Below are 23,470 nucleotides of genomic sequence, written 5' to 3'. Positions count from 1 at the left end.
AACATAATAAATGTGAATAAAGCGCCATCAGATGAATTAAATTGTATGGCATTTGATATAATTTATGTTTTTTGTTGATAAGCGAAGCAACGTGTTGGACTACGGTTCCGCCTTTAGCGTTTTACATAAACATTTCTCGGTACTTGGGGTATGCATCGTCATCGTCACCATCGCCATCATATCGGTCGGCTTCGTTGTCTGAGGGTATCTCTTCAATGGTTCATAAACTAAAGCATTAAAACAATCTCAAGTCCCCAGCTGTTAAACAAATTTTCTTTCTAGCAAATCAATTAAAACACACTGGAATCCGATTGTTCGTACTTTTGAATCAATTTCAGTCTTTGTAGGAATACGGTTGGAGTCTGTCGAAGACTATTATATTGAGAGCGGTTTTTTCGTGAAATCGAACAAAGTGGTCAAGGTTTTGAATTTCATTACCTACGATATTAAAATAAGTGGAAAACTCAAAATATGACATAGTTGTTCGTTACATTTCGAAACAAAAATTGCTAATATCATGATTAATAATTGTTGTAAACGTTGTGTATTCTTAGTGTCAGTTTTAATTTTATTGGGATTACGCGTTTACGGTAAAACTGATTGTGAGTAAAATACAATTTTTGATTTAATTTTTGAAAATAGCTACACCACTTAACTGTAATAAGAACCTAGAACATTTACGTAATTTCTTGTACTAAGACAAAAAGTTCACTTAAGTTCATTCGAAATCACAAAATCAGAATAAATGGAGTAGAAACAAAATCCAAAGAAACAAATTTATAATTAGAGTAGGTACTCAATTGTTCTAATTTCTAAAATAAAAAAGTTAACAAAATTTGAAACAAAGACATTACATCATGTTTGTGAGATAAGAAAGTTTCTGTGTATTCTTTAAGAAATAAGAAAGTAGTTGGTAACTTAAAAATAATGATTTAAAACCGGATGCGATTGCTACTTCGAGAGGAACAATATTGTTTTCTGTAGAAAAACTTATACTTTATGAAAAATAATAATTTTAATCGTTACCGCCATAAATTTCAATCAAATATAACACTTATAGATTCCCGCAGCAAGTTTCCTGGTACATATCATACGCGTTACAGTTAATTGCCTATGAACTAACAACAGGGAAATAATATAAATTTATAGCAAATTAATTCCGCAAAGTTTAAAACACACAAAGCAAAACTGAGCCTTTGAACCAAGGATTTACAATGTAAGAAATGCAAACATAGTATGTTGCAAAAATGGGAGCCTAGGTCAAAAATGGTTTTTAGAGTCTAAAATTCACAGGGCTAGGTATAAGAAAATCTAAATCACTAAATTACATCGTTTGAAATGCCTTAAAAAACACCCAAAACTAAGGAATTTATAAACTTATTTTCTATAGATAAACAATTGAATGTTAAAATCCAATTTAGTTATAAAAACTTATGGGAAAAGTTTATAACATTGTTTGAAGCTTCCTAATATTTGATTAATTTGCAATACATTACGATTAAAAGTAACAGCCGTACTGCATTACAAAATCTTTGAAAAATAAAGTTCACGACTGGGCCGCACGAAATTGCCACAGTAGATAGATAGATGGATACAGATTTTATTGAATTAAAGTAAAATTTACATTACACATCAGAAATGTGAGTTGCCGTCTGCCATATTGACAACAAATCACAATTAATGTAAAAAGCCTCAATATTGTTATGGCCTTTTCAGAATTAAAGACCATATAAGTTATTTTTATTTGATCTCTCTGTTTTAGAATGAATCTTAAAAAATAAAATTATATATGACAAACTTAGCTAACTTATACATACAAAAATAAAAAGTATTATTTAATTAAAGTAAATTTAAAACAGGTACTCTTACAACTCGGCCATCCTGACCATTTTGATCGACTCGATCAAGTTGTAAATGTTAGAATTTTGCAATCAAATTTAAAAATTATTTAAAAAAAATAAAATGAAATAAAAAAAATTTAAAAGATTGTGATATATGTACCTAATCTAAATGTATTACATTTGTGTACTAGAATTCAAACCATGTGAATTCCTCCAATCAACCCAGGAACGTATACGTAAAGCTTCAATTACACTGTCATGTCATAAGGAATTTGAGTTAACTGACAATTTTTAATATCTCTGATTACGTATTGATCACTTGGGAGGGCTTTATTCACTTTGTATGGACCGCGGAATTTAGGGATACATTTCTTATTACTACCAGCTGTTGTATCAATGTTTCGAATCATTACAAAATCTCCTTCTTAAAATGTTACTTGTGGTTTATGCACATTTGCATAGTATTCAAACATTTTTTGTTGATGCAACTCTATATTATCGCAAGCTTTCTTTCGTAATGCAGCTAAGTCATGTTCAGAAGTCAAAAATAGTTTGTCATCTAAATATTCAAAAAGGGTGTCAACATCACGTCCACGTTATTTTACACCATATAATGATTGACAAGGGGAAGCATTAGTAGTAGAATAAATAGAGTTGTTAAGAGCGTATTTAACTCTTATCAAAAGTTTTGACCAATCGCAATGTTGTAGCTAACATAGACTTAAGAGTGCAGTTGACACGCTCAACCTGACCATTAGCTTGCGGTGAGGCTGTGGATATTTTAACATGTTCAATATTGTTTTGAAGTAAGTATGAACCAAATTCAATTGACGAAAAACATGAACAACGATCAAACGTTATACGTTGAACACAATTTTGTACATACTTTTCAAGTTTTTCTTTGACTTCAGGAAACCAGTAGTGTAATATAATTTGATCTAGAAATTTCGAGACATGAGACAACCTTAGAATTTAAGATTCCATTTCTTTCGGGACATATAACAATACATTTCCATTATCCAACTTTCGGTAAACTTAGTCATCATTAAGAACTAATTTTGGAATTTCTTCTTTTTTAACCGATCGCGTATTTGAACAATATCGTCGTCTCTATTTTGAGTTATTTGCAATATTGCATGTCTATATCATCCGGATTAATTTCTGAAATAACTTGTTTTTATTTTTTGGAAGTTTGAACACAAGCTAAAGGATAACGACTCAAAACATCAACATGACAAATTAAAAGGCCACTTCTGTGTTGAATACTGTAATCATAGTTCTCAAGTTCAAGTGCCCAACGATCTATTTTACTCTTTTACGGTTCAATGTCATCGTAAGAGAGTACAGTTCGTTATAATATTAAATGGAATACCCTCTAAGTACACACGAAACTTTCGTAACGAATATATTATTGCCAGGGAAATATGAAAATAAACCTAAACATTTTTGGACTTGAACTAAGGTTTTCGGAATGGGAAGATGTTTTATATTTTGAATATGTCTATTATTTGGACCAACACACTTTTTATTGATGGAGAATCCCAAAAGATCTATTTCACTACAGCCGAATTGGCACTTTTTGAATTTAAGTTCAAGTCGAAATTCAGCAAAGCCGTCGTAATAATCTTTGACGTACATCTAAATGTTCCTAAATAGTTTGGGTAGCTATTGTTATATCATCCATATACACAATCATACAACAACAGTCCCTTCATCAATAAATGAACGTAAAATATTATTAATGAATCGTTGAAACACTGCAGGTGCATTTTTAAACCAAAAGGCATTTCCAAATATTCAAATTGTCCATCTGGGGTTACAAATGCTGTATATTTAATTGAATTTTCTAAGAATTTTACTTGGTGAAACCCATTTTTTAGATCCAAAGTTGTAAAATATGCCTTGCTTTCTAATCTCTCTAGACAATTATCAACAAGAGGTAATGGATAACTATCCCTTACCATGATTTTATTCAGAAGTCGATAGTCAACACACATTCGTTTCTCGCCACATTTTATTGAAACTAGAACAATTGGAAATGCATAGGGAGGATTACTAGGTCGTATTGGTTTTTTAAATGGTCGCTAATCATATCCCTGACAATACGCCGATATTCATAAGAAAGTCTTCTAGGTGCTAAGCTTATTGGAATATCGGAAGTCAAATGAATTTTAATTTCATATTTCTCTTTATTAGAGGTTGGAATATTTGAAAGGTCAAGGTAATTAGTATCAATAATTTTCTGAATCTCTTTCCGATAGAATTGATCCAAATTAACATTTATATCTATACGTTCAGAAAATATTTTACTTAATTCAATTGCAAAAATGTCCGGTACAAAATTATCGATTCCTGACGAAGTATTGGTGGATGCAACATGAACTATACACACAATGCAATACTTTATTTGATATTTTAATTTTATTTGTATTCGAATCATCCAAAATTTCAACATTTGTTTTGGGAATTTAATTAAAAGTTAAATCAATTATCATACATTTTATACTAAAAACATTTAAAAAGTCCCGACCCAACATAAGTGGATATGGAATAACTGAATCAGGAACAACAAAGATATTAATAAAGTTAGTTAACTTGCATAATTTTAAATTAACCAATCCTTTATTTAGAACAGCAGAGTTTCTCATTAAACTAATTGGACTACCAGAATCAAATAAAGAAACGAATCTATTACATCTATGCATAGAACCATTAATCAAAACGGTAACAGTTTCATCATTTATTTCGGAAACATGATTGTTAGCTTCTATATTTGTATTTTCGATATTCTTGAACTAGGAATCATCTACACTTGCATTTGGGAAGTCCTTTAAAATATGTTCTTTAGAACCACAACAAAACATGAACCTTTTTCTCGGATGAGGACATGAACTTGCAAAATGCCCAACATTTGAGCAATTGCAACACATCATCTTGGAATTATCAAAGCTCGGTTTCAACACTGGTGCTTTTGTCTTAGTTGCGTTTGTTGTAGACGTGGTCTTAATTGATGCTTCATTTGATTCTCGTTGACTACGTTATTGGCTATAGCGATGTAATAGTTGTTTAATATGTTGTATATTAGAAGCCAGATACAACACAGCAAATGTTCACAGAATTGTCTTGAAATCCCTCTATTATAAATTGAATGACTTGCAATTCATCAATATTCGCATGCTGCCAACTCTTGCATTTTGTGAATATATTCCATAACAAAGAGTTTCGAAGAACGGAAAGTGGTTTTTCGTAATATCTGAATTTTCATTTTCGACGGAAATGTTATCAATTTGATTTAACTATGTGAATTGTACAGCTTCCGCAATTGCGTCAATGCAGCTGTTGTTGAAAAATCAACGTTTTGCTCCTTGAGCCAATCTTGGATTTCAGATTTTTTCATTATCAGAATTCTTAATAATATAGGTAAAAATTAATCAACAATTTTCGGAACTATATCACTTTTGAAGTTGTTATGGCCTTTTCAGAATTAATAAGTTATTTTTTTGTTGATCTCTCAGTTTTCGAATGACAAACTTAGCTTATATACAAACAAATAAAAAGTAAAAAGTAAGTTAAGTTGGCCAAGTCACTTGTTCTGCCTATAATTGCGTTTGGGTGCGGGCTGTTTGCAGACCTTGACTCTGATTCAGCTCAGAAATTGAAGGTAGCATTTAATGCCACTGCTTAATTTGTTTCTAACCTGCGTAGATTTGGTAATGTCTCGTCAACTTTTTAGTTGTAACTTGGAAGCATTCACCCATACGTGTTCGACATCGTGCAGGAATGTTGTGAAACTGTAGAATAATCTTCCCAATTATATCAGGTCTACAAACGAAAACAGAAAGTTATTTGTTTTGAATATTTCTCAAACTGGAACTTAAATACACTCTTTAATATACTCATTTTAATTTACTTCTTCGACAATTTTAATCTATTTTTTTTATTAATTTTATAATCTTCTTTAAACTTTTAAACTATGTGTATAAATTTCATATTCTTGTTTATAATTTATAAATTTAATGTAAAAAATCCTGTTCTATTTATAAGTTTAACTTGATGTACAGCAGCCTTATAAATGAATAAATATCAAAAAAAATATATGTCGAAATAAATTTTTGTTTGAGAAGACAAAACAAATATGTACTATACTTTCTGTGTTAACCAGAACAATAAAGTCCGTGAGAGGTTCCGAGGCTTAACATCTTATACCTCGGCTACGTAGTATAGATGTTACAGGTACTTTTTGTCAGAGTCTATCTTATTCCTCCGCTTTCTGGATGTCGAAAACTCTTCTGACAACTCTTCTGACAACCCACCTACGTGTAAGATGTAACATTTGGACCACTCATAAATCAACCTGAATAAGTACATATTATGTACAGAAATAGTTTCCTATATTGCTTTTAAAAATCTGTCTAGATATGCGCTGCCGTATTACCTTACGTTGTCAATTGTAAGATAAGCATATAATAACACTGGTCAAAACTAACTAAAACTAAGGAAGGCGGCTCTAAAATTATTCTTTTTCTGAGGCTTTTTTCATGGCTTTAGTTAAAATCCAACATCAATATCAATTTATCATATCAGAACGACTGTCACAAAAAAATGTGATAGTCGTTCTCAAACAAATATGTTTATTCCGAATAGAGCTTACACAAACGTCCTGAAAATTTTCTAAGTTAGTTAAGCTTATTACATTCGGAAAAAGCAAGAAAAATAAGAATTTTATTCAAAATCAGCCAATTTGAAACTTTTATTTAGATGTTTTATAAGAATCAATTAAAAATTTCACCAAGGCAACAACGAATTTAAATTGAGTTGAATCATCTTACAAGACGGAATAAAAATGATAATCAATTTGGCTATCAAAAAATTGATAGTCAACTATCATCTTAGCCGATTCCACCCCACGTTTTTGATGCACACCCTTTTATAATTAAAAAAAAGCTTATAGTATTATGCTTTTTGATAGTAGTTTTATTTTTCAATACAATTCCTGATAATTTTTCAAACTTAAGCCCAACGGTATAAAACAAATAGAGAGAAATAATGCTGAAAATAGAAAATTCTGGGTTTCAGCTCACATACAGAAAATCGGAGTTTGGATTCGGAATATCAGTAAGAAACAAAAAGTACTTAATATAAAAGGTTTTTCAAAACTTAAGGTACTACAAGTAATAGATAATTAGGAAAACTAAGTGAGATACCAAAACTGTATTTAGAAGAAAATGATTTCTTCTTTAAAAAAAATTGTAGAATTTGTTGCTTGATGATAAACGGTTTAGTAGGTTGATTCTAAAATTGTAAGCAATAAATCTAAAATACAATAATTTTGATCCACATTTATATTTTCTAAGCGTACGAGGAAGAATACGAAGAATACACTAACCCAGGTCCGTGCAATGCCTGGCGACCTGGTGACCCTGATTTGAATACTTTCGATCTCATACAAAACTACAAGTTGGATCAGTACCAGTATCAATCGCAACATGTACAACGTATAACTGGTTCAAATCAATTCCAAACTGCATTCCACATCGAAGAAGAATCAAATATGACCATCGAATCTATTCAAGCATTCCCACTTGGGGTTCCTAACGAATTTTCATTTGAGTGCACCTTTCGAACCCAGCAACCACCCATTCAGCCATGGTATCTATTCCAGTTGACCAACTACGAATATGAATCTCAAATGAGTATGACTATAAATCCAATTTATAATACAATTGATTTCGCTTTGCCAAAGTATGACGGATCTTTGATGACGGTCTCATTTCAAGAATCCAAGGTGATTGTAAAATTAATCGAGAAGTCTTAGTTTTTCTTATTCGAATCATTTTTAGCTCTTTGATGGCTCCTGGCACAAGGTAATGCTAGGATTAACTCAAGACAGTGTCCGAATGTGGGTGGATTGTAAACCGACTCAAGATCGAAGTGGAAATGAGAAAGTGCCAGTAACTCGTGGCCAGATTGATGCAGCTGATGGATACTTTACGCTAGCTCAAGATGTCAAAACGGGAAACACGATACCAGTAACATAAATAACATAATACTTAAAGAAGAAACTAAACCTAACATTGATCTATTTCTCTGATATGAAAGATTGACGTGCAGTGGATGGTGCTTAGTTGTGACGCTGAGAAGCCTAATCGAACAACTTGTGAAGAGTTGCCGGACTATGGTTTGAAGTTCAAGGGTGCCGATCCTGTTGATAAGGAATGGGAAATAGAACGAAATCCACTAATGCCGCTAACGGCAGGAAATAGTCGATCATGTCCTGAACAATGTCCAGCTGGGCCACCTGGTCCACCAGGGTTGAATGTAAGATTATACTAAATCAATTTTTTTTTTTAATAATTGGCAAGGCTTTTTTTATTTAAGGGTACTCCGGGACAGCCAGGTCTCCCAGGACCACCTGGCCGTACAACAAATACAAACAGATTTGGATTGATTCCCGAGAAGGGTGAGAAGGGGTCAATTGGCGAGCAAGGTTTTCCCGGTCCAATAGGTGAAATGGGCTTCAAAGGTGAACGGGGTCAAAAAGGTGAACCCGGAGAAATGTCTTACTCTGGTTTTATGCGGGAGATTGGAAATCAGTTCTATAATGAAACTCGAGGCGGTAAGGGAGACAAAGGGGAAAAAGGTTCACCGGGGAATCCTGGAGTGCCTGGTGTGATGGGATTGTCGGAAATAGGTGAACGAATAGTAGGACCTGCTGGTCAACCAGGTCAAATGGGGCCACGGGTAAATAAGATAAAATCAATTACTTTGAGCTTATAACGTTTCTGACTTGTTGTAATCAAAAGGGTCTAAAAGGCGAACCAGGTGAATCTGGACCAATAGGCCCCCCTGGGCGCAATGGATTAAGTGGTGCACGAGGTTATCCAGGTACACCAGGAGCTGATGGAAGGCCAGGTATAATGGGAGTCCCCGGGCTTCCGGGTGAAATTGGCAAGCCGGGGGAGAAGGGAGAGCCAGGGAGTCTTTCCGACCTCAGTTTAATTGACGAATTACAACGCACAATATATAATGCGAGTATTGGACGTAAAGGTGAAAAGGGAAGTCCAGGAATTCCAGGTCCTCCAGGAGCACCGGGAAATTCTGGATTGGATGTGATTTATGGAGGAACTTCATTACTTAAACCAATTCAAGGTTCACCAGGCCTAAATGGAGCCCCAGTAAGTAAACATAATCTATGTAAGCTTTAATATAATATCTTATAATTTTTTTTAAAAAAGGGCCCAAAAGGTGACGAAGGTCCACCCGGATTGACCGGTCCACAAGGTCCAATTGGCCCCACAGGCTTTCCGGGCTTAAATGGAGTGCCTGGATCGCCAGGGGAGCCAGGTCCAGAAGGACCTCCTGGAGTTCCTGGAGAAAGGGGTCCAATCGGACAATGTACTTGTGAAGATCGATACAATCGCTATACTGCTGCTAGTAACCCAGGAATTCAAGGTTTTTACAGTAAGGCAAATGAAATGAGCACCATTTTAAATGATTCTGATTTCAGGTGAACCAGGAAGAGATGGTAATCCAGGAGCGCCAGGTATTCAAGGACAACCTGGTTTTCCAGGGCCTTCTGGTCCACCTGGTAACCCAGGTCCACCAGGTCCTCCGGGATCGGCTGGAACAGTTTCGTCTTACAACAACAACTTTGATGAAAATGAAATTCGAGATATCTGTATTGGTTACATAAAGGGTAAATGTCTTTTTGTATGGAACTATGACTGTCGACTCTTTATACAATTTGCTTTCATCCGTAAAAGAATATATAAATGAGATTCAATCAACCTTGGTTGGACCCCCTGGACCACCGGGCAAAGGACGTATAGGAAGACCTGGACCACCTGGTTCCCAGGGTGCCAGAGGTACGGAACATCCGTTGATTTTCGAATTTTCAATTACAAAAGTTTTCTTTTAAGGTGACCCCGGTGTGAGAGGACAACCCGGTGACAGGGGCTTCCCTGGCATTCCTGGGGTTCCAGGTTCACCAGGTACCACTGGCCCGCCTGGACTTGATGGCCAAAAGGGTGATAGAGGTGAAGATGGGATTGGGCGTGAAGGACCACCAGGACCTATGGGCCCGCGAGGCTCAGATGGAATTGGAAATGATGGCTTCCCTGGCAGGCCAGGCGATCGGGGTGAACAAGGAAGACCAGGTTTGAGCCTTTTTTTTACATAGAAGTCTTTAAATCCTTGATCGCATTTTTGTTGTTTTTAGGTGAAACTGGTCCACGCGGTCCACCAGGACAACCAGGTGTATGCCCTGATTGTTCTTATGCTTACACTGCAGCTTACCCTCTTTACTACCAGCAACAACAAAATAAAGGCCCACAAAATATCAAAGGCTGAGGAAAGTAAAACAACTTTAAAAATAATTTGTTAATTTTAAATAAAATTAAGATACCAGTCGAAATATCTTTGTTGACATTAAATTACCGTTTATATTTTCATTTATAAAATTGAACCTTTACAGAAACCTTTTTCATAGTTTTAGATTGTGTCAAAACTGTTCAGTTAAAGAAAGAGCTGTTTAGAGAACCGTTTGGAAATACGACAAAGCCAACTGGGACGGTGTTAATAATTACTTCAGGACCTTTAACTGGTCACTATGCTTCCTCGATAGTGACGTTGACGCCAGAGCTGATATGATCACAAGTTTAATTCTGCTAGGAATGAGAACTTTCATCCCAAACAGGTATAAAAGCATCAGACCTAAGGAAAACGAATGGTTTGATGCGAGCTGTAAAGAGATAAATAGGGCCAAAGAGGTAAGTTTCCGTTGTTTTAAAGTAAACCCTTCTGAGGAAAGCCGGAAAAAGTTCAAACAAGCCAGGAAGGCCTGCAACGCCCATATATATATTACGGCAAAAAATACTGCAATGTCCCAAAGTCAGTAAAAACTGTTGGTCACTTGTAAAAAACATAAAGAATTCTTCCTCTACCTCGGTTCCGACGCTCGTTGTAAATGACATTCCTTTAGATAAAGTTAATCTCTTTGCTAGGCAGTTCAAAGCCAATTCAACGCTGCCAGAGAGTGTTATGACTCCACCTGTACTTGATCGAGTTAGTGATTCTATGGGACCAATCTTTTTTCGCACTCGTACTGTGGCAAGAGATCTAAAAGATCTCAACATTCATAAATCCGCTCGTGCGGATGGAATCCCCGCTATTATTCTGAAGAGGTATTCTTTAACGCTGGCAAAAGCACTGCGTAAGCTTTTTGATCTATCCTACTCCTCTGGTCTCGTTCGGAGCGGATGGAAAACTGCATTTGTCCACCCTATTCCCAAAAAAGGCAAATCTTCCTTACCCTCTGATTTCCGACCGATTGCAGTTCTTTCCAAGGTCATGCAAACGCTGATCAGCTCAAAAAATATCATGAAGATCGAAAGCAATAGGTCCGACGGTGATCTCATGGTTCAGCTCACTGAACAATGGAGCAAATCTTTACATCGCTTTGGATAAAGTTAGATTGCACTTGATAGGGTTTGGCATCAAAGTCTCTTATCGAAAATGCGTGCTTTCAGTTTTCATAAGTCCCTGCTTCATTGGATTAGTAATTAACTTTCGGATCGTTTAATACAAGTAGTATTGGATTAATTCAAGTCTGGAAACTTCAAAATAAATGCTGGGGTGCCCGAGGGTTCTGTTCTATCTCCAACACTCTTTCTCATTTTTATTCATGATCTCTTGTCTGCAATTTCTAATCAAATACATTGTTTCACTGACGATAGTACTCTTAGCTTTTCATATTCGTTTTCAGACTCACATCCCTCTGTTTCGGATGTGGAACTGCAACGACAAAATATAATAAGCTCATTGAATTCCGACCTCGACGCCTCGATATTCTCGGTATGTGTGTCACCAACCACGTTTGGTGCTTGGGTTTAATTAGGCAATGCAAGAAATATTTCACACTTTCTGATCTGGCTGTTATCTACTAGACTTATATACGTCCAAAGCTCGAGTATAACTCGCATATCCGGGCTGGTGCTCCTGCAACTTACTTAAGCCTCTTGGATATTGAACACAGAGCATTTAAATTGATTTTTGTGAAAATAGCATCATAAATTCATTTCCGTCGCTTGAACATCGTAGTAAGGTTTCTTATCTCACCCTCTTTTACTGTTATTTTAATGGTTTATGCTCTAGAGACATAGCCAGTTGCATTCCTCCCCTTAAACAGATGAACCTTAATACTCAAGGAATGCTCATCAATAATACCTCGATACCAACTTCGGTCGTACTGTTAAGTACAGAGATTCTTTCTTTTTCCAAGTCATTACAATATTCAGGAATTCAAAACCAATGTGCACAGACATCTCCTTTCAAACCATCTCTCCTCTTCCTAGTGCTCACACTGTGTCTCTGCATAATAAGGGTAGTAATATTTACTAGAGTGCGCTCTTATTATAAAAAAAAATCATTTGAACTTTTCTTCTAAAATAAAACACTTCCCTTATTTTTCAACCACGACAGTTTATTCATTTTATTTATTCAAAAATAATATAATTTTTGTGCTGTCATTGCATTTTTTTTGTTTTCTTCAATTTCTTGTTTTCATTATAAACTTTTATTAGTTCAAGAGCTAATTCTACTATCTTTGGTGATTATGATTAATTTGTGAATTATATTTTTGTTTTAATAGTACATTTTACAACTTAATTCAGTTAAATGAGCTGCACATTTGAAGATGTCCTAAAACGTTTGTACAATTAATATAATTTACATGTGTTTATTTTTTTACCTATGTATAAATAAAACTTAACATCAATCAACATATTGTGTAACAGAATAAAATATTAAAAGTTTTTATTTTTATGAAATAAATGCTATTAAAAATCACATTTATATGTAAGTGGATTTATTACATTATATTTTGATTAGAAGTTTGAAATTTTAATTGACAAAACAAACATGATTAAACAACAACTTAATTGGATGGTGTTTTATATTTTATGGCCTTTTTTAATAATTAACTTTCGTTTTAAATTAAACGTTTACCAGAAGTAAATGTAAGTTTATTGCACACAATGTAAAATAAAGAAGTTATTGGCAGACCGGAAGTTCATACAGACATTGGGCAACTTTTGGCACCACCAAGCTTAGTCAAAGTAATAAAAGAACTAAGATATTAGTGCCATTATGATATTGAATAAAACAGACTTTATATAGTTTGCTTGTAAATGTTAAATTATTTAGGTGTCATCTATTAAACTACTTGATCATTCATACCATATGAATAACAAATTCAAAAATTCTATGAGTGTGTTTTAAAAATACACTTTTTCTTAATCAAAAAACCTTTTCGAATATTTGTATTTTAAAGATAACGAAAGACTTTCGAGTCTTAATAAAGAAACGTTTTTTAGTTGTATGTTTTTTCTTGAAAAAGTTACATTAAGGGTAGAAAAATAAGGTGTGGTTTTTGTTGAATAAATGATTTCTCGTGCAATCTTGGAAAGGTTTATACGTGTACTTATGTAGGAAAATCCAATTTTAAATTAAATATTATGAAGGGTTGATGAAAAATATAAAAAAAAATTAAATAATTGCGTAGGTGCTGCCAAATATTTCATAGTTGAATAGAATTTATTTTTACTTTTTTTAAAAGTAAGCATGTTAGAGGCTTTCGATCAGTCTATATTTTAATCTAATCAGATTTAATTCTTCTCTCTTGACACAGAGTTTTGAAAAGATACGTATTGACCAATATTTTAAAAAGAATTGCATCCGTCATTTTGGCGGCATTAATTAATACAGAGACCAAACTATACCATCTTTTATTTGTTTAAGGTCATATTAAATAATATTTCTAAGAGAAACAAAATCTAGAATCCATAAAATCCGGTAAATTATTTTTATATTCAATCTTTTATCCACACAAAATTTATATAAGGCATTTGTAATGAAAACTTTTAAAATAGGTCAAGTTACTGTGGTGATAGTTTAATTCATATTATTTATTTAATTTTGTTAAATAATTCCTTGTTTTTTTGTCAGTTTGCTTGTTTTTAATTAATTTTTTTTAACATAAAACTCTTATTGTATTTCGATTATATGTAAGATATTATTTTTTGTTATGGCACTAAATAATGAACTAGGAAAGAGAGGATTTCGAATATTTGTTTATAATTTCTGTTAAAAATGCTTTGTTTGTTCTTTTAAATTTTTATTTATTCCTTCCTTTGTTTTTTGAAGTTTATTTAGATATTTATTTTATTTTAGATACATTTTCCACCTTTGCTTTTTATATTTTTTAAGCAACATCATGCAAATCAGACTTGTTTTTTTTTATATTTCATATATAATATTTTAACACCTTATAACTTACAGATAAATTATGATTCAGTGCATCATAATTTTATAATACATACATAGGTATACTCTATAATCTATTACGTTATTTTAATTATGTTTACTTAATTGGTATCAAATACTAAAAGTGTTAGTTTGTTTGTTTTGTTTTGTTGTTTTGTTGTGTTTTTAATTTTACTTTTTTATTATAACAAATAATAAAAATGTATAAAACTAATGACTAATATTATATTATACTATATATACAACAGTTAAACAGTTTCACATGAATCCTTTGTATAAACAATATGTATTTTATAATTTTGTAAGATAAATAAAATCATGAGCGTAAAATGAGAACGCATACATTTAGCTGCGGGTAATTAAATTATTAGGTTTTTATAAATCTATTAAAAAATACTCCTTGGGTTTACTTTAATATTAAACTATTATTAATGATCCGTGCTTGCTGTTTCATCGATATTACTATCCCAGTTAAATTCAGTAACACCTTGTTTGTAGTTGATATTGCCAAGATTGGCGTAGCGTTTTTCAAAATCAGCATCTTTTGCTTTTAGCCGTTGAAATCTATTTAAAGTAAAGAACAAAAGAGAAATGTTGTTAGATATATTCAGGCATTAATAAATCAGAAGATTTGTTTTTCTTATAAACTAGATTTAACAATTCAGTCGACTTAAAGATATGTCAGAATTAATAGACTATGTTAACAAAAAATTGCCTGCACTATCTATTAGAAAGATGACTTGGAATCTTTTCAACAATTAAATTTAAAAACAAGATACAACACCAATTCTTAAAGAAAGCTTCCAGGTTAAAGCTAAAGAGTTGACGAAGCTGACACGAAACATGATCAAATCTAAACGGGTTAAAAACACCTTTCACTTTTGAGCCCAATGAGAGTCAAGGACTGCAAACAACTCGCACCCATACGCACTTGTAACCAAAATGAGCGACTTAACCAACTCTAATAGTCCTCGGAGCGAAGCATAAATCTTTGACACAGTGGTATCGACCTTGGTATCCCAAGTTAGTTTAGTGCTAAAGATCAATTCTAAGTTTTTGATTTTTCTAACATAATCAATTATGAAATTATTCAAAATATCGGAAATGAAGTTTTCAGGTTTGAGTTTTTTATTCGCTATTGGAAGAGCATTAGTTTTTTCAGGATTAAGTTTAAGCTTATTGCGGGTCGACCAATCACATATATACTGTAGATCAATGTTCATTTTAGCTAGTGCATCCTTAATCATACTCTCAGAAAACGTTATATATAACATAAACAGTATAGATGTGGTAACGACAGAAGGGTGATGTTCAAATGGTAGACATATGACATATGCATTCAAGAGGACACAAGCGTCCACAGGTTTTTCTCAAAACCCACCTCTGTCTATTAACTCCTACTCTCACCTCCCCGTGGTGAACATCGGGTGCCTACCTAAATTGCAGATTGGGTTCTAACCCCAGTGGAAAGTTGTTGGGGGCAACAAATGACAGAGGGGAGGAGAGGTGTTTGCACTAAGGCACCTCTCCTTATCCAGACGGCAGCGGACGAATTCTATAGTTGCGTCTACAGTTCCAGTAAGGTTGTAACCTAATAGGGCTTCTACGACTTATTTGGAGCCTAGGCCTATAAGGAGCGGTTTTATCCGGCTCCCCGTCCTTGGAGTTATACTAAGGATCTGGCAATCTAGGGTGCCGTCGGGGTGACTTCCTGACCATGAAAAAAATACCTTAGTTGCGAAGCACCAACAAGCCTCGGATACGGACGGATTTTTTGTTGACAACCCAAGCAAGTTAGGTCTCTTAACAGACCACGTCCAGCCCAACAATTAGCGGAAGCCCTAAACTGCTGCAAGGCAGATATTACCGCTATCCAAGAAGTGCGAACGACTGGACCGGGCAAACGCAAACTAAAATACTGCGATGTATACTACGGAGACTGCTACCAAGAACAAAGACAGCGTGGATTTGTTGTTGGAATAAGATTCAGGCATAAAGTCTTGAGTTTCAACAGTCTGAGCGAGCGCATCACGACAATCCGCATCAAGGCTAAATTCACCAACATAATCCTAATATGCGCGCATGCCCCAACAGAGGAGAAAGATGAAGACACCAAAGATATATTCTTCGAGCTCTTGGACAAGACATATGAGCAGTGCCCTGGCTATGACATTAAAATTGTCTTAGGAGATTTTAATGCCAAGGTAGGAAGAAAAGACATCTTTGGTGGCATAATCGGGAGATACAGCCTGCATGACACCACCTCCGACAATGGATTCGGGTTGATCGATTTCGCTGAGGGGCGAGACGTTCTGGTAGCTAGTACGCAGTTTGCACATCTTAATATCCACAAGGGGACATAGATATCTCCTGATCAGGAAACTGTCAACCAGATTGACCACATTGCGATGGACGCACAACAGTTATGCAGTATACAGCATTTCGGAACATTCCGAGGGTCTAATGTTGATTCGGAGCACTACGTTCGTTGTAGCCAAGGTACCGCTAAGGGTATCCCGATCCAAGCCAAGTACTCGACATTAGACGGCTACAATCGCAAGAGACTACAATGTCCGTTTTCAATCGAGTTTATAAGCACCTCTTATTAAACACTGAAAACCCTGTTGCACAGAAGGATCAAAGCTGTTCGTGAGCTCTACGAGCAGAAGTGGAGAGAGGAACAACGGATTCTTATATGGACAAAAAGAGATCATAAGAAGCGAGCAATCAAGGAGATAAAGGGATGTCACAACAGGAATGAGGTGCGTAAATTTTACCAAAAGGTAAAAAAACCTTCCAATGGTACCAGCCACGAACTGGAGCCTTAGGGACGATCAGGGGAACATCGTAGTAGAACCGAAGTCTATGTTGAGAATATGGAAAGGCCCATTCTCAAAAGTATATAACGGGGATGACGAACTGAAATCCGCTGTAAGAGAGAGAGAACCACTCAACCTAGGCGAAGCAGATTAACAATTCCGTGTACCCGACCTCGAAGAAGTGAAGAAAGCTATGTCTAAACTGAAGTTAAACAAAGCTGCTGGAGTTGACGGCATCTATGCCAAATTATTCAAAGCAGGCGATAACTTGGTAGGGAGCATGCACTAACTCAGAAGATCTTCTCTGCCGTATTATGTGAACGTCTGAAGCCGTTCGTCAACAACCTGATAGGTCCTTATCAGTGTGGTTTCAGTCTGGGAAAGTCCAATATCGACCAAATATTCACACTACGGCAGATCTTGGAAAAAACCCAGGAGCTTCAAATCGATACCCACCACCATTTTATCGATTTAAAAGCCGTGTATGACAGCATCCATAGGGAAGAGCTCTACGGAGCAATGTCTAGTTTTGGCATCCCTGTCAACCTTATCCGTTTGTGCACAATGACGATCTATCAAGGTCGGAAAAGTTCTCACCGATGTATTTGATGTCAATAAAGTTTTAAGACAAGGCCATACACTGTCATGCAACTTCTTCAATATCATTCTGGAAAGAATTGTGCAAAATTCAACCGTCAACACTAGAGGCACAGTCTTCCAAAGGTCCATCCAATTAATCGGATAAGCAGATGATATTGACACAATTGGAAGATCAAAGCGTGATGTCAGTGGAGAATTTTTGGATCATTGCGACGAAAGCGAAGAAGATGGGTTTAGTGGTCAATGAGGGCAAGACCAATTATATGCTGTCATCAAAAAAGGACATTGAACATCGACGTCTTGGATAAAACGTCACCATGGACAGCTTTAACTTCGAGGTAGTTAAGGACTTTGTCTACCTAGGCAACGCTATAAACACGTTACCGAGAAAACCAAAAACGATAATTTTGCTTCGGATCTAGACTAAGGCAACAAAAGTATTGAGCTATAAGTTCCTCCACAGAAGAGAAGGATGACAAAACCAACGATATGTTCCTCGACAAAGCATAGAAACATCATGATAGCAAGTACGCCTTTCCCACACCTCAACTTCCTCAAAGGAACTTGGAGACAAACTTATCTGTAAGATATGGTCGGAAAAATCTCAGTATTGTTTGCCAGATTATGAAAAAGTGCGACCCTATAAACTGCACTAACCACGGGGGCAGAACCTATCGATATCAAAAAAGGCTTAAGACAATGTGATGCGCTGTTATGGGATTCCTTCCATCGTCCTTCTTTCATCGTCCTTGAAAAAATAGTTCAGAGCTTACACGTTAACACTAGAGGTACTATCTTTCAAAAGTTTGTCCAATTATAAGCATACGCTGATGATATTGACATAATCGGAAGAACTCAGCGTGATGTCAATGAGGCTTTTGTGAGTATTGAGGCAGCAAAGTTTATGCTGTCATCAAGAAGGGACTTACAACGCCTACGTCTCGGTTTACACAGGTAAATTTGAGGTATGTAAGGACTTTGTGACAAGTGGAAAGTGACCTCACCCAACTTAGAGTGCGAAATTGGAGACATCTAGCTAGGGTCTGAAATAGATGAAGAAGTTTGTTGGGTGAGGCCTTATTTCACAGATGACTGTAGTGCCACCTTAACTAAGTAAGTCAGTTTCAAGAAGTAGGATACATGAACACAAATTGATTATTATTCCGATTAGTAAACCATTTGCCGAATGTGGTCCGTGAGAATTCCAACTTTAAATTTGAGTCCCTAAGGTCTAAAACTAATTCTTGAAATTTAAAATAAAGCTTATAAAGTTACCTTTGAAAAAGGAGATTTTTGGCAAATGTATACAGCTCCATGTCGAGACTATTTAGCTGCTCAATATGTTTCTTTTGGGCTGGACGAAGATTACTTACAGCTGCCACAGAAATCGTAGTGTTATGCTGCTCAAATGGTATTGCAAAGCGAAGATTGAACGTCTCTTCAAATATGTATTGCGACATCTGAAAATAAAAAAATTAATTATAATAATATTGAATTATCGAAAAACTATTTTACATACCTTTTGAAACTCTGTGAGTCCAAAATATGCCATAGCTGCCAGATTGCGCTTAGCGCTTGCTAGCATTACTCGATCCCGCTCATGGTGCGGCATCGAAGTCTTATTGTAGCAATTAACTAAAGCTAAATCAGCCAACATGCGTGTCTGCCGGTTGGCTGCGAGATTACTGTCACACGCAGCGAATTCGTCTAATGTTACGTGAAGCCAATCTTTGCCTAAAAAATGAACATTTTATATTTTTTTTCCAAAAAGAGCACATTATTTAAAAATTTAATATTTTACCTTTATAACAAGGTGGCAATTCAGCAGCTGTTGCTTGTCGACCTAAGCACCAGTGCCTGGAACCTTTCCATGTGGCACCCCTCCTCACGTGTCGGTATTCAGACATATATCGTGAGATAGGTTCTCTTAGTAGTGTGATGTAGAAGTATCTCCGCTTGGCGGTTTCTCCTTCATTTTTGTCAAGCTCCTGGTCCACACAAGACGTCAATTCGGTCCAATCAGCATGAAGGCCACATTTCCATCCAGTTGAGTAGCGGGAAAATAACCAATTTTCGTTCCGATGTGGACGGAAGCAATAACAACGCTTTCTTTGACGTTGACATTCACAAGGGCGCTATAAAATATAAATATAATAAATAAATGCATATTTTATTTCGAATGCAAGGAGATATAAATAAATTTTATTTTTTTTGTTTTTCAAATATCAACAACTTTTACTCAGTTTCGAAACTGACTTAAAAACGTTAAATAACTTCGATTTTTAATGAAACTAGCATATAACCACTTTAAACATTTTAACTTTTTAGATTTTATTTATTTATTTATTCCATCTATCGAATACAATCTCTTTTAGACTAACATACATAATTATAATGTTTATATAAAAAAATATGAATATATTATTTAATCATATTCAAAGTGAATAAATTTGCGTGATCTAGTATAAGACATTTGCTTACACTTCGATATATTGAGATGAAGGCAATTATCTTCACACCACTGAAAAATACAATTGAGGTCATCTTGCAAATGATTGCAATCAATTGGACAATTGATACGTTTGTTAATGTTCAAATCGTCAGCAAATAGTAAATTTTCGGAAAATTTGACACATTCGGGAAGGACGTTTATAAAAAGAACAAACAAAAGTGGTTTCCTTGTGGAACCCCTGAAAAGTTATAAATTCTTTTTAATGTTTTACATCCAACTTTCACAAACTGTGTACAATCTGTTAGATATTGGTCTTAGCAATTCAATAATTGAGAATGAAAACCAAGGTGTTCTTGTTTTTTTTAATAACACGTCTCTTTATCAAACGCCCTTGAAAAGTCGGTGTATATGGCATCAACTTGCTTACCCCGTTTACCTTTCATACAAAAGTGTGCCAAAAAAGACAAGTTAGTTGCAGTTGATTGTTTACTCACAAACCCGTGTTTATTGTCTGAAATCGCTTAATCCCTCAATACTTAATATGTTCATAAATCCTTTTTTTGACAATGGCTTCAAAAATGCTTGGAATAGTTTAAAGCTTTGAAATCGGTCTGTAGTTAAGCTTCGAGCTTATGAATTGGCGTAATGACTGAAGTTTTCCATATATCTAAGAACTGACCAAGGCTGAGCCACAAATTAAATAATTTTAAAAGAGATTAAGAAAGACCATATTGGACGCCCATATTCGACGGACCAAATTTTAACATGACCATAAATTACGGCAAAAAATACTGCAATGTCCCAAAGGCAGTAAAAGATTTTGGTCATTTGTACAAATATAAGGAATTCTTCCTCTATCTCGGTTTCGATGCTCGTTGTCAATGACACTCCTTTTGTTAGCTCTTTAGAGAAAGCTAACCAGAGATCGTTATGACGCCGCCTGTACTTGAGCGAGTAAGTGATTCAATGGGACCAATCTTTTTTCGCACTCGTACTTTGGCAAGAGTCCTTAGAAATCCAAGCACACATAAATCCGATGGTCCGGATGGTATCCCCACTATTCTTCTGAATAGGTGTTCTTCGATGCTGGCAAAATCACTGCGTAAGCTTTTTCATCTGTCATACTCCTCAGGTCTCGTTTCGAGAGGACGAAAAACTGCATTTGTCCAGCGCATCCCCAAAAAAAAGAGAAATAGAAAAAAAAGGGAGCATGGAAAACGCGCAATCGAGGAGATAGAGCGATGTCACAATAGAAATAAGGTTTGTAAATTTTACCAAAAGGTAAAAAAACCTTCAAAGGGTACTAGCCACGAACCGAAGCCTAGAAGGACGATCAAGATAACATCGTATAAGAACCGCAGTCTATGTTGAGAATAAAGAAAGACCACTTCTCCGAATTCCACTGTAAGGGAGATAGAACCACTCAACCTAGGCGAAGCAGATCAACAATATCGCCTACCTGAGTTAGACGAAGTGAAGATAGCTATATCTAAACCAATGCCAAATTATTCAAAGCAGCAGGCGACGACTTGTAGGGAGCAGGCACAAACTCATGAGCAAAATATGGTCCGAAGAAAACATTAGGCCGGTTGGGTGGAATCTTAGCATATTTTGCCCAATACGCAAGAAAGGAGGCCCTCCAAATTTCGCTAACTACAGATGTATCAGTATCCTTTCTGCCGTATTGTGTGAACGTCTGAAGTCGTTCGTCAACAACCTGATAGGTCTTTATCAGTGTGTCTTCAGATCAGGAAAGTCCACCATTGACCAAATATTCACATTACCGCAGATCTTAGAAAAACCCAGTAGCTTCAAATAGATACTCACCATCTCTTTTTTCATTTAAAAGCCGCGTATGAAAGCATCTATAGGGAAGAGCTTTACAGAGCAATGTCTTTTTGGCATCCCTGTCAAACTTATCAGTTTGTGCGGAATGACGATGGAGAAAGCACGTTGCTCTACCAAGGTCGGAAAAGATCTCATTGATGCATTTGATGTCAAAAAAGGTTTTACACAAGCCTCCGCACTTTCAAACGACTTCTTCAATTCCGTTCTGGAAGGAATTGTGCAAAACTTAACCGTCAAATGATATTGACATAATTGGAAGGTCAAAGCGTAAACGTGAACGGAAGATCAGTGGAATGTTTTTGAACGTTGCGACTAAAGCGCAGAAGTTGGGTTTAGTGGTCAATGAGGGCAAGACCAAGTATATGCTGTCATCAAAAAAGGACATCAAGCTACGACGTCTTCGGCAAAACGTTACCATGGACAGCTATAACTTTGATGTTGTTGATAACTTTGTCTAACTAGGCACCGCTATAAGCTAAGACAACGACACTAGCGCTGATATCAACCAAAGAACAACTCTTGTAAATCGCTGTTTCTTTGGACGGCAATTCAATAGCAAAGTCCTCATCATCATCGCGGAACTCATTTATGGTGCTGAGGCCTGGACCCTGTCAAAGAAAGATGAGAGCGTCTTAGAATGCTTCGAGAGAAAAATTCTACGTTTGATTCTTGGTCCCGTCTGCATAGATGGCAAATGGAGAAGAAGATTTAACGACGGAACTGTACGGGCTGTACAGCGACACTGACCTGGTTAACAGAATTAAAGTCCAGCGACCTAGATGGCTGGGCCATGTACAGGACCAGCAAAAAACATCCCGTATTTTTAGAAGTTTATATTTAAAGCTATTTATAGATAAAATGGTATTCCGGCTATAGATAGATAGAGGTCTACGTGCCGTTTTTAGAAATCATAATGGCGTACCACGGTAAGAATCGCGCATCTGTCGCAGAGGAATATATCCGTAATGGTTGTTCTGTTATTACAACTTTGCACACATTTTCATATGCACCCTACAAAATGATGATCGCACAAGAATTAAGTGAGAGAGATTTTGAAACTCGCAGAGCTGTTTGTGAAGACATTCTTCAAAACATTCCCATTTATCGGATACTGTAAATAAACAAAATTTCCGATACTGGGCAAGAGAAAACCCTCAAGAAACTCATCAACGACCACTTCACAGCCCTTATGTGACAGTTTGGTGTGCTATTGCTGAAATTGGTGTGTTAGGTCCATATTGATTTGAAGAAAATGGAAAAAAAGTTACAGTTAATGCGGATCCCTACTGGCACATAATTAAGACCTTCCTCCAACCAAACTTAAATCAGTTTACTAGGAACCACAAAGAAGTCTGGTTCCAACAAGATGGAGCCACAGCACACACTTTACGGCGTTCACTAACCATTTTGAGAGAGATGTTTCCAGTGCATCTTCTTTCTTTACGACGAGACATTACCTGGCCACCAAGGTTCCCCGATTTATCAACTCGTGATTTCTTTTTGTGGGGACATTTCAAGACCCCTGTTTCAAGGCCAAAATTCAATAAAATTTTGTCTGTTAAATTGTTTATTTATTTGTCATTGCCTTT

At 35.7% G+C, this 23,470-nt stretch overlaps 2 protein-coding genes across 2 annotated transcripts in view; one reads left to right on the top strand and one right to left on the bottom strand.

Moving 5' to 3' along the window:
* Positions 1–316: 316 nt before the first annotated feature.
* On the top strand, positions 317–10,276 carry LOC129942072 (collagen alpha-3(IX) chain-like). The gene is made up of 11 exons (XM_056050871.1): positions 317–602; positions 7,196–7,626; positions 7,682–7,870; positions 7,941–8,159; positions 8,220–8,582; positions 8,645–9,016; positions 9,077–9,293; positions 9,349–9,537; positions 9,605–9,706; positions 9,761–9,997; positions 10,060–10,276. The coding sequence occupies exons 1-11, from the start codon at positions 518–520 to the stop codon at positions 10,188–10,190; spliced, it is 2,535 nt and encodes an 844-aa protein (XP_055906846.1). The 5' UTR covers positions 317–517; the 3' UTR covers positions 10,191–10,276.
* A 4,077-nt stretch (positions 10,277–14,353) lies between these two features.
* LOC129951707 (heparan-sulfate 6-O-sulfotransferase 1) overlaps positions 14,354–23,470 on the bottom strand; it is a 365,645-nt gene continuing 356,528 nt past the window's right edge. Inside the window, exons 4-7 of the mRNA XM_056064006.1 lie at positions 19,383–19,716; positions 19,101–19,315; positions 18,857–19,041; positions 14,354–14,726 (exon numbers count right to left, since the gene is read on the bottom strand). Coding sequence (XP_055919981.1) covers positions 14,591–14,726; positions 18,857–19,041; positions 19,101–19,315; positions 19,383–19,716 — 870 coding nt within the window. The 3' untranslated portion in view covers positions 14,354–14,590. The remainder of the gene's footprint in view (positions 14,727–18,856; positions 19,042–19,100; positions 19,316–19,382; positions 19,717–23,470) is intronic.

The sequence above is a fragment of the Eupeodes corollae genome, chromosome 1 (genome assembly GCF_945859685.1).
Source record: "Eupeodes corollae chromosome 1, idEupCoro1.1, whole genome shotgun sequence".
Taxonomy (NCBI): domain Eukaryota; kingdom Metazoa; phylum Arthropoda; class Insecta; order Diptera; family Syrphidae; genus Eupeodes; species Eupeodes corollae.
Note: the sequence above shows the minus strand (reverse complement) of the source record. Positions and strands in the feature narration are given on the sequence as shown.

Excerpts from the sequence above, each read along its gene's own strand:
- LOC129942072 (XM_056050871.1), top strand. The coding sequence starts at position 518 with ATGATTAATAATTGTTGTAAACGTTGTGTATTCTTAGTGTCAGTTTTA. Across the intron at positions 603-7,195 it reads CGTTTACGGTAAAACTGATT|CGTACGAGGAAGAATACGAA; the intron begins GTGAGTAAAATA and ends ATATTTTCTAAG. Across the intron at positions 9,017-9,076 it reads CAGGCCTAAATGGAGCCCCA|GGCCCAAAAGGTGACGAAGG; the intron begins GTAAGTAAACAT and ends TTTTTAAAAAAG.